The sequence below is a fragment of the Sorex araneus genome, chromosome 3, assembly GCF_027595985.1.
Source record: "Sorex araneus isolate mSorAra2 chromosome 3, mSorAra2.pri, whole genome shotgun sequence".
NCBI classification, from domain to species: Eukaryota; Metazoa; Chordata; class Mammalia; order Eulipotyphla; family Soricidae; genus Sorex; species Sorex araneus.
The window spans coordinates 125,937,452-125,948,386 of NC_073304.1; the positions used below are offsets into that span (position 1 = coordinate 125,937,452).

The 10,935-nt window shown below is 53.6% G+C and overlaps 1 protein-coding gene across 1 annotated transcript; it reads right to left on the reverse strand.

Moving 5' to 3' along the window:
- Positions 1 to 931: 931 nt before the first annotated feature.
- Positions 932 to 10,935, reverse strand: LRRN4 (leucine rich repeat neuronal 4). The gene is made up of 4 exons (XM_004610980.2): positions 10,149 to 10,935; positions 7,794 to 7,998; positions 5,592 to 5,729; positions 932 to 2,064 (listed from the first exon to the last, which is right to left on the reverse strand). Exons 1-4 carry the CDS (start codon positions 10,933 to 10,935, stop codon positions 963 to 965), a joined length of 2,232 nt encoding a protein of 743 aa, XP_004611037.2. The 3' UTR covers positions 932 to 962.

Sequence of the window (10,935 nt, forward strand, 5' to 3'; positions counted from 1 at the left end):
CTCGCCCGCAGGGCAGAGCCTGACAAGCTACCCATGGCGTATTCGATATGCCAAAAACAGTAACAAGCCTCACAATGGAAATGTTACTGGTGCCTGCTCGGGTTCAATTCCTCCATCCCTCTTGGAGAGCCAAGAAGCTACTGAGAGTATCTCACCCTCACGGCAGAGCCGGGCAAGCTACCCGTGGCGTAAGTCTCACAATGGAAACGTTACTGGTGCCCGCTCCAGCAAAATCGATGAGCAACAGGATGACAGTGAGACAGTGATACAGAAGCTGAATTCTTAGTCATTTGAAATGTCCTTATTGTTTGCCACAGAGGTTGAACTTGTGAACATCCTCATTAGCGGATGAAAGTTCCTTTACCCCACATTCACACCAAACTTTTGCCTTTATTCTTTTTGATGTCTCACAGGTGTGAGGTGATATCTGATTGTTTTGATATGCATTTTCCCTGATAAGTGACAAAGAGCGTTTTTTTCACCCCATACACCCATCAGCCATCTATCCACTTAAAATCTATTCATCTCTTTTCCCCATTTCTGGACAGAATATTTTTGGTTATGTTTATCTGGGGGTGGTGACTAAGAGGGGTCCTTAGGACACAGGTGAGGAGAAGCAGACACTGGTGGTGGGTGCGGTGCTGGAATGATGCATGCATGCAGGAAATCTCTCACGGAGCTTCAAAAAAAAAAAAAGTCAAAACACAAATGCCCAGCAGCAATGGGAGTGGGCTGGTGTAGACAGGTCCTTTCGGGGAACAGACTTGGACACTTAAGGAAGAGAAGGTCGTCCTTCGAATGAGACGCTCAGCGCTGCAAGGTCCTGGGGCGTGCGCCCCGCAGCTTGTAGATTCCACCGTTGGCCCAGACCCTGCAGAGCTGACGCGGCCGTCTCAGACCGTCTGTTTTCTTCTGTGCAACATCCCAATATTGCGGGTCCGCTGGGGGCCGGGGAACCGGGGCTAATTCGAGGCCTGGAGCCTGAGCGGGTAGTCGAAGGCGGGGTTCTTGTAGGCCACCAGGTGCGTGTCGCCGCGGCGCGGGCGGGGCGCGCGGGCCCGCGTGCAGAGGCACACGGCCAGCAGCAGGGTGCTGAGCAGCAGCAGGCCGGCGGCGGCGGCCAGGCCGGCCAGGAGCAGCGCCCAGCTGGGCTGGGTGCGGAAGGTGCCGCAGGACCCGCTCGCGCCCGCCGCCCGCAGCTCGCTCCGGCCCGCGCGGTTGGCCGCCAGCACGCACACGCGGTACGCGGTGCCCGGCGCCAGCCCGTACAGGGGGTGCTGCCGCGCCGTGGCGTAGATGCCCTTCACCACCCACGACTGGTTCCCGCCGTCGCGGTACAGGCGGACCTCGTACGTGCGCACCACCGAGTTGGGGGCGCACCAGCTGAGCAGCGCCGACGTGTCGCGGATCTCCGAGACTCCCCGCAGCCTGGGAGGCTCGGGCAGGGCGTCCTCCCCGCTGAGCCCCGGGCACCGGCACCGCGAGCGCTTCTGCAGCTCGGCGCACGGGGTCTGCAGGTGCTTGCAGGGCTGGTAGTCGCAGGCCACGATCCGCGCGGGGCCCCGCACCTCCGCCGCCGTCCCCTCCCCCACCTCACCGGAGTCTTCGTCCAGCAGCAGGACCCCGAGCCGCGTCCTTCGGGGGCTCCCGGCTTTCGGCCGTTTACCGGCCGTGGGCCCGGTGGCAGCGGAGAAGTTTGGTCCGGGCTGGGTCGCGAGTTCCCGGCGCTCTGTCACCGCGGCCCCGAGAAAGAGGTGGGGGGTGCTGGGATCCGCGGTCCAGGGGGTTGGGGAGCCGGCAGCCAGCTGGCTGGCATCCGCGTGGGCATCCGCCGCGACGGAGGGGGCCTTGATGACATTCTGTCGGGTTGGGCCCGGCGGGGTGGAGGGGATGCGGGTAGCTGGTGCGTGCGTGGAGCTGCCCGCCGAGGGGAGGCTAGCATCGCGCGCGGTGGTGCTCTGCTCCGCATGGCACACCCCGGGCAGCTGCGAGAGCGCAAGAGGGGCTGAGAAGGTTCCCGCCGAGTTCACGCCAGCAGCCGGGACGCACACCGTGTCTGCAGGCCTGGAGGCAAAGCCAACGCGTTAGAAGGGAATTTGGCATCTTCTGCTTCTGTGCTGGGGCCTGAGTGCTCAGTGCAGACCTTCCTGTCTTTGTCAAGCCTGTCAGCACCCCCGCCTGGAACCACAAGAGCCACTACCTGTGCAGTTCGTACCCATCCTCGGGATGTCAGGCGCTGTCCTCCACCCGGGTTAGCTCCCCCGCAACGCATAGTCCTCCGAGTACCGCCAGGGGCCGCTCCTGAGCAGTCAGGAAGAGACCACCAGGAGTAGCAGTGGGTGCAGCCCCCAAACAAGTAAATAAAACAGAACCCACTTCCGGCTGCCCTCATCATCCCCACTGGGCTGAGAAGAATGGGGCAGCTCAGAAAGAGAACCCCCCTGGCTGAGACACCACGGCCCAGGGCACTGGGAGGAAAAGTCCTTTTTCTAAGAGGAGTTCTCCCAGCCACTGGGCCCTGTTGGTTCAGGGCTGGGAGAACTGGTTAAGAGCTCGAACAAGAGCTTTGAGGGTTTGCCATGTGCTAGAAACTGTTGCTAACCCTTCATTGCATCAACAACATTTTTTGAAAAGTATCTTACCTGGATGGTGGGGGTAGCTATACACACTTTACATAAGCTTTAGGGGAAATGCAGAAGCAAGCCCCTGGGAATCATTTCTGCCCCTGTGATTCTAATTTTGTAGATTTGAGCTGTCCTCATGTTAAGTACTAAGACTTTTTGCTAGTTTGCTTTTGCTTTGGGGGCCACATCCAGGTGGTACCAAGGACTTCCTCCTGGTTCTGAGCTCAGGGGTCACTCCTGGCTAGCAGTGACCCCTCAGCAACAATGCTTGGGGACTTAACTGTAGTCAGCTACACGCAAGACAATCACCTTAACCCCTATTCTCTCTCTTCAGCCCAATTTCAACAACCTTAATCCACATTACTTAGCTCCATTTTATTTAAGGATGAGGGGGAAAAAAGGTACTATTAGCAGTAATGCTATTAGAAATAGCAGCATTAAAAGGCTTGCACTCCTAACCCAGAGACTGGTTGCTTCTCTTTGGAACCAATGTGAAGAGGAGCAGACTTGGGGGGGGGGCAGAAAGAGCCCCACTGCACAGATAAGCCAGACAGATAGTACAGGAGAGAAGGCACTTGCCTTGCATGTGATCTACCGAGTTCTGTCTTCTTCTTCCCCCACTACATATGGTCCCTGAGTCCTGCCAGGAGGTCATTCCTAAGCACAGAGCCAGGAATAGCTCCTGAGCAACACAGGATTTATGGGAAATCACCTCCCTAACAACAACAAATCCCTAAAGTTGGAATATTCTCTTGGATAAAACAACTTAGGTCTTCAAATACAAAGGGTTCTCAAGTGTGCACCCAGGACAGACTGGAAGAGCAGGAAAGAGCACTGTCGCACTATCCCACTGTCGTCCCATTGTTCATCCATTTGCTTGAGGGGGCACCAGTAACATCTCCATTGTGAGACCTGTTACTGTTTTTGGCATATCGAATACACCACCGGTAGCTTGCCAGGCTCTGCTGTGGGCAGGATACTCTTGGTAGCTTGCCGGGCTCTCCAAGAGGGATGAAGGAATCGAACCCAGGTTGGCCGCATTGCAAGGCAAATGCCCTACCCTCTGTGCTACCACTCCAGCCCAACAGGAAAGAACAGATGACAAATATCTGGTGGCTGCAAATAGTAGAATAAAACTGTTTAAAGTCTTTAAGATGTAATGAGTAACATGGGCAAAAAAATAGAACAGGAAACCATCTTTTATACTTTAGGGGTGCCTGCTTGTCCCGGCCCGCAGGACTAGTCAACGTGGGTAACCGGGAGAGGGTGCGCAAGTGGCAGAAAGAGAGAGAAAGAAGAATGGAAGCAAGGCTATGATCAAGCAAGCAAGCAAAAGCTCTTTATTTCTCTCAAGCTGGTTTTTTAAAAATTAATTACATGAGGAAGTAGGCAAAACGGGGAAGTAACAATACATGCACATATTTAGTGACACAGGGTGCAAGCCCTAACAGCGGGTGCATGACAGTTATCTCTGGCGTTGCTCAGAAACTTTACACCATGTGTTCTAACATTCTCCCGAGAAGAGGTTAATTTTTTTTGTTTTGTTTTTTGGGTCACACCCGGTGATGCACAGGGGTTACTCCTGGCTCTTCACTCAGGAATTACTCCTGGTGGTGCTCAGGGGACCATATGGGATGCTGGGATTCGAACCCGGGTCAGCCGCATGCAAGGCAAATGCCCTACCCGCTGTGCTATTGCTCCAGCCCCGAAGAGGTTAATTTCTTAATATAAGGACATTTTTCCAAAAAAAAGGTTGGGTCCTTAATTGCAGGTCAGGCTGTACTGATGTTTTGGTACAGATCCCAGCACCTGCTGATCACCTATGTGAACACCCCAGGCTCTGCTCTTCCAGTACTTACTGTATGTTGATGTGTTTACTCTCCTTACTGTCTCTGTCAACTGAAGCAATCAATATAGCATTGACTCAATGGCCTGTCCATGAGATCATTGATCTTGACTCAGGTGACCCTAAAGCTTGGACAGTCCTTGTGTGTGTGTGTGTTTATCTCATTTTCTGTGATCAGCCCTGATAGATTTGTAGGACCAGTTTAGCAGGATTCACAATAGGTGTGGCCCAGCCTCCCCCTCACCGCCCCCCACCCCAAACCCCTTCTCCAAAACGTTAGAACTCCAGCTTATATATTCAACAGTCAATGGGAAATCCTCCTTGGAATTCTTTTCCTGCTGTCCGTGAGAACTCTATAAACCAGTCTCTGTTGTGGGGACTTTATGGGGCCTAGAGAGTAAAAGCCATGGTTTAATTTTTAAATATTTTCACTGTCGGGGCTGGAGCGATAGCATAGCAGGTAGGGCATTTGCCTTGCATGAGGCTGACCTGGGTTCGATCCCCAGTATCCCGTATGGTTCCCCAAGCACCACCAGGAGTAATTCCTGAGTGCAGAGCCAGGAGTAGCCCCTGAGCATCACTGGGTGTGACCCAAAACGCAGAAAAAAAGTGTTTTTTTTTCCCATTGGGACAATGGGCTTTAAGCATGCATAGCAAGTACAGTATAGCAGCTGACATACAGCCCCTAGCCAAGAGCCTAATTTTAGAAGACAGATCCTTCTCTATCCAGCAGCTACATGGATCTAGGAAAATTCCCTTTTTGGGTCGCAACCTACACATCTAATAGATGAGGCACAGATGGCACCGTGCTGGCAAAGACAAGCCAGCAGTTAAACAAGCCTCATTTCTTTTTCTACTGGACGCACACTTAGACCACATTTCCCAGCTTCCCTTGCAATGGGCGTGACCTGATGATTGACTTCTGGCCAATGGGATGTGAGCAGAAGTTCTCTTTTCTCTCCATCCTGTCCAGCTAGTTGGAATGATCTTCCGTAACTAGGGCCAAACAACCACCATGCCCAATACTGCCAACCTGCTACAAGCAAGTCATGAGCCATCAGAGTTTCAGCTCCAAAGGTCTGACTCTCATTCCCCAGCTCTCCCCTTTGCCAACATGTTACCTGCTTAAAATGGTGCTCTTCTCATCCATAAGGAGCCAGGATAGCTCACAGCTGCAAATGAGAGGGTTGCCAAAGAGATGGACGGACAGGACCTGGGAAGAATGCAGAGTCCACGGAGGGAAGGAACTCAAGTTGCAGCTGAAATACACAGAAAATCAATTAAATCGAACATTTACTTAAATTAACCTGTCACTGTCACTGTCATCCCATTGCTCATCGATTTGTTCGAGCAGGCACCAGTAACGTCTCTCATTGTGAGACCTATTGTTACTTGTTTTTAGCATATCCAATATGCACGGGTAGTTTGCCAGGCTCTGCCTCGCGGGCGAGATACTCTCGGTACCTTGCTAGGCTCTCCGAGAGGAGCAGAGGAATCGAACTCGGGTTGGCCATTTGAAAGGCGAACGAGAGGCGGGGTGAAAAGGCCAGCGCTGGCATCAGAACTCTTGGGAATAAGGAGTTGAATTGGCCCCAGAGACCCAAGAGTCAAACTTCAACATTGTCAACACCTAAATCACTATTTCTCCCACTCTCTGGATCAAGAATGTCACCCTCTACTCAGTGGAATACCACTGGGCTATAAGAAAAGACGAGGTCATACAATTTGCGGATACATGGACGGACCTGGAGAGTATTATGTTGAGTGAAATGAGTCAGATGCAGAGTGATCTCGCTCATATTCGAGATAGAAATAAACTTAGTAGGGGAATATCCAATCCCCAAAGGCTAGAAATGAAGAAGAGCTGGACTTCAGTAGGAAGGAGAACTGGTCTTCAGCAGGAAGCTTGCGACCAAGGCTGGGGGTGATAAGTTAGAGAAGGGACAATGTGGGAAGGGAAAAAGGCTGGCCACAAAGGTAGTTTGGGGGCAGTGGAGAGGGGTGGGGTTGAGGGATGGAACAGGTGACATTGGTGGAGGGAAGTGGACTCTGGTGAAGGGATTGTTGTTAGAACACTGTACACTGAAACTTAATAATGAATAACTTTGTGACTCTGTAATTCATGGTGATACAATTAAAATAATAATAAAGAAAAAAGTGTCGCTCCCACTGCACATTCTGGCCAGAGCCTCTGGTCCCCCTCGGTCCCTAGCTGAGCAGATCTCCCAGTGACCTTGAGCTTGTTCAGCCACTTCTTCCTTCCCTACATCTCTTTCCTCTTGGGCTCCAGGTCACCATTCTCTCCTGGCTGACCAACCACACTCTTTTTTGTTTGTTCGTTTGAGGGCCAACCTGCCTGTGTGTATCTCATGGTGATTCAATAAATATTAAATAAAGTAAAATAAAGGAGAGAAGTTCCCTACTGGCAGTGATTGTGGGGCAAAGGAATCTGTTCCCTGAGAGCAGAGGTGGCCCAAGATGCTGTTTTACTGAGAGAGTTCAGGGACAAAGCTGCTTCAGGGAGAAGAGATACAGGGACACTTTGGACAGCACTGGGCCGCAAGGCACCAACCTCGACCACTACTGAAAGTTGAACTTTCTACCCTCCAACCCACTCAATCCCTGAAAAAAGCTGATTTGCATAAACCTATAGGCAAGCAGGTAGACCCAGAAATATAGAAAACCCTGATGGCCTCATCTTCTCTTCCTGCTGCAAAATTTTTAGCCTGAGTATAACAGAAATTTGATAAACAGGAGAGTGCTGAGTATGTTTTTAGGCCACATCTGGTTGTGCTCAGGGTTTGCTTCTGGCTCTGTGCTCAGGGATCATTTCTGGAGGTGCTCAGGGGACCATATGTAGTTCCAGGGATCAAATCCGGGTCAAATGCATGCAAGGCAAGCAACCTAGCTTCCCTTCTATCTCTTTGGTCCCAAGTCTGAAATATTTTTTTCTTTTTGGGTCACACCCAGCAATGCACAGGGGTTACTCCTGGCTCTGCACTCAGGAATTACTCCTGGCAGTGCTCGGGGGGCCATATGGGATGCTGGGAATTGAACCTGGGTTGGCCGTGTGCAAGGCAAATGCCTTACCTGTGGTACTATTGCTCCAGCCCCCAAGTCTGAAGTCTTAATATTAGTCTAGACTAGACTGAGTTGCCTATTACTATGGATGGACCAGTGGGTCCCCCCGTCCCCCAGCCCCCCTGCAACAGATGAGGGAGAACCAACCTCCACAGAGGATCTGAGCCATGGGCAGATAAGTTTGTTTGTTAAATCACTAATGGATGAAACTGATGGTATGACTGAGTCTCAGAAACACTTACTTCTGGAACTGAAGAAGTTGGAGCTGAGGGGTATCCTGAAAGATGTGTGTGTGCACCAAAGAAAGTGCCGGTGAGTCTTGGCAATCCAGCTGCAGCAGGTTGGGGGTCATCTGGAAAATGTCCCCCTCCAGGCTCCTCAGTCTGGGCATCTTCCTTAGGTAGAGAGACGTGAGCTTCGGCAGGTCTCGGATCCACCCGGACCGAACTGAAATACAGAGGGGACAAGACCGAGGGATGACTAATCAATCCAGGAGGCCAGTGTGGCACTTAGCAAACACAAGAGTGACAGGAGATGTGAAAGGGTCAGTGCTGATCCCACACACAGTGGGGCAATGTGAGGAATCTCAGATGCAGGGGTCAGTTCAGCCGGAAGGAGAAGCAGTTCATCCTCCTAGTTCCAACAGACCCAGGGCTAGATGGCCTGAGTGTACAATGATCAGCCTAAGGTCACCAGCTGGGAAGGGACAGAGGAAGGACTTGGTCCCAGGACTCTGCCCCTACCTGCTGACTGTTAAATTTCACACAGAAATACAGTGAACTTCACTGTGATGGTGACTGGGAATGGGGACTTTGGGGTCCTGGGGGCCGCATCGGGTGGTACTCAAGAACCCCTCCTGGCTTAGTGCTCAGCGGAGCGAGTGGGGATTTTTGAGGAAGGTAAGTAAAGAGGAGAAGAGGAACCTGGAGTGGATCTAGGACCAAATTTTGTGCTGAATTTAATGCACTGTAGCACTGCCGTCCTGTTGTTCATCCATTTGCTCGAGCAGGCACCAGTAATGTCTCCATTGTGAGACTTGTTGTTACTGTTTTTGGCATATCGAATATGCCATGGGTAGCTTGCCAGGCTCTGCCATGCAGGTGGGATACTCTCAGTAGCTTGCCGGGCTCTCTGAGAGGGATGGGGAATCAAACCCGGGTCAGCTGCGTGCAAGGCAAACACCCTACCCTCTGTGCTATCACTTGGACTGGACTGGAATAATAGCTTAATTTAATAGATGGAAAAAATTCCCTTTCCTCCCCCCTCTTACTGTAGGAATGGGTCATTATAGACACATAAAGTATTTTGGAAAAATAAAATCAGAGCTGGAGAGACATTATAGGGGGAAAGGCACTTGCTTTGCACTTGGCCGACCCCAGCATTGCATATGGTCCCGCAGCACAGACACGGGTCACTCATGAGCACAGAGTCTGGAGCACTGAGCACTTCTGGGTGTGACCTCAAACCCCCTAATAATAATTATTATTAATATACATTATATTATTATATTATATATTATATTATTGTAATAATATAATAATAATAATAATGTCCAGGGCTGGAGAGATATTTTGAAGGAAGGATTGAGTGCCCACAAAGCATTCCTTACACGCAGGAGTCGGGATTTAATCCCTGGCAGCACATTGCCTTGCATGCAGTTGACCCAGATTTGTTCCCTGGCACCACAGAGAGTCCCCGAAGCACCACCAAGAGCAACCGAGTTGGGAGTGGGAGTAGTCCCTGAGCAATGCCAGGTTGGCCCCTATAGATCAAAATAAATAAAATAATAAAACAAAACAAAACCAGCCTTGGGGATCGGAGCAGGAGTTCAGCAGAACTGGATTTCCAGGCGCCTCCTGCGTCCTGTTTGAGTGATGGGCATTCACAGAAGCAATTTTAACTAACCCAGTGGGAAAACCAGCGCATTCACCTCTGCGCATCAGTTGCTCATGTTAACTGCAAGTTAAATGTTAGATGATCCCCAAGAAATGTCTCCACTCTCCCCATCCCTCCAGCCCCTCCATAAACGTTTAGTCTTCCTGATGAGAAGGAGCAGAACAGAGTGGGGGTTCTGGCTTGTTTTTATGGGGTTTGGGAGGAACACCTGGCAATGCTCGGGGCTTACTCCCGGCTCTGTACTCAGGAGTCACTCCTGGAGGTGCTTTGGGAACCACCTAGGGTGCCGAGCACTGAACCCGAGTCAGCAGCGTGCAAGACAAGCACTTTACCCGCTTGGCTGACCCAGGCATTGCATATGGTCCCTCAGCACGGACACGGGTCACTCCTGAGTGCCCAGAGTGTGGGTTCTGGACCTAGAAAGAGTCTAGAAACTCTGTGGCCTCGGGTTTGGAGGAATCACGAGCGCGTCCGTCCCCCTCCGTGCCTGACCGCGTTCCTGGGCGCAATGCAGATAACAGCAGTTTCCACCTCCGGGGCCCAAGCGATTGCTCCAGGTTTGCTTCGGGCGGGCGATCCAGATGCAGTTACTGCGGAGCCGCGCCGTGAAGCCCTACCAGGACTGGACGCAGTTCCAGGCCCAGCTCGGGGAGCGCCCGCCCAGCCCGGCTCTGCACCCCCCGGGGGCGCCCGGCACTCACTCTGCTCCAGGGACGTGCCGCTGAGATCCAGGACCTCGAGCGCCGCCAGGGCCGCGCCGCCCGCCGCGGTGAAGGCGCCGTCGGGGAGGTCCCCGCGCGCGCCCGGGCCCAGGGCGGTGGAGGAGAGGTTGAGCCGGCGCAGCGCGGGGAAGCAGGAGAAGGCCCCGGGCCGCAGCGCCCGCAGCGGGTTGCCGGCGAGCGACAGCGCGCGGAGGCCGCTGCGGGCCGCGGGGCCGGCGCACGACGGCAGCTCGACCAGGCGGTTGTCGGCGAGGTCCAGCGTGTGCAGCGCCGCGGGCTCGCCGGGGCCCCAGCTAAGCGCCTCCACGCGGTTGTGGCGCAGCGACAGCACCCGCAGCTGCGGCAGGTGGCCGAGGTCCGCGGCGCCCAGGGTGCGCAGCAGGTTGTGGCTGGCGTCGAGGGTATGCAGCTCGCGCGGCAGGCAACGCGGCAGGCGCTCCAGGCTGCGGTTCGCGAGCGTCCAGGCCGCCACGCCCGCGGCGGGCAGCCCTTCGCAGGGCGACGTCGTGGCGTTGCCGGGCTCGGTCTCCTCCGAGGGGGCTTGCTGCGTGAGCCAGAAGATCGGGACCTTCTCCTGGGGGCGCTCGGCCCCACCCCGCAGCAGCTGCAGTAACTGCAGCTGCAGCAGCAGCAGCAGCAGCCACCTCATGGCCCCGCGTCTGCGGAGAGAACAGCCGTCGGGTCGGTCAAACCCAGCGCTTTGGGTGGCGCAGGGGCTGGGGAGCTCCCTAAAGCCGCGGGACTGTGCCCCAGAATCACCGGGCAT

Coding starts and splice junctions, on each gene's coding strand:
- LRRN4 (XM_004610980.2), bottom strand. CDS start 10,935: ATGCCCGGTGATTCTGGGGCACAGTCCCGCGGCTTTAGGGAGCTCCCC. Junction 7,999..10,148: donor CGGCACGTCCCTGGAGCAGA/GTGAGTGCCGGG, acceptor TCTGTATTTCAG/TTCGGTCCGGGTGGATCCGA. Junction 2,065..5,591: donor AAGAGCACCATTTTAAGCAG/GTAACATGTTGG, acceptor CTTTGCCTCCAG/GCCTGCAGACACGGTGTGCG.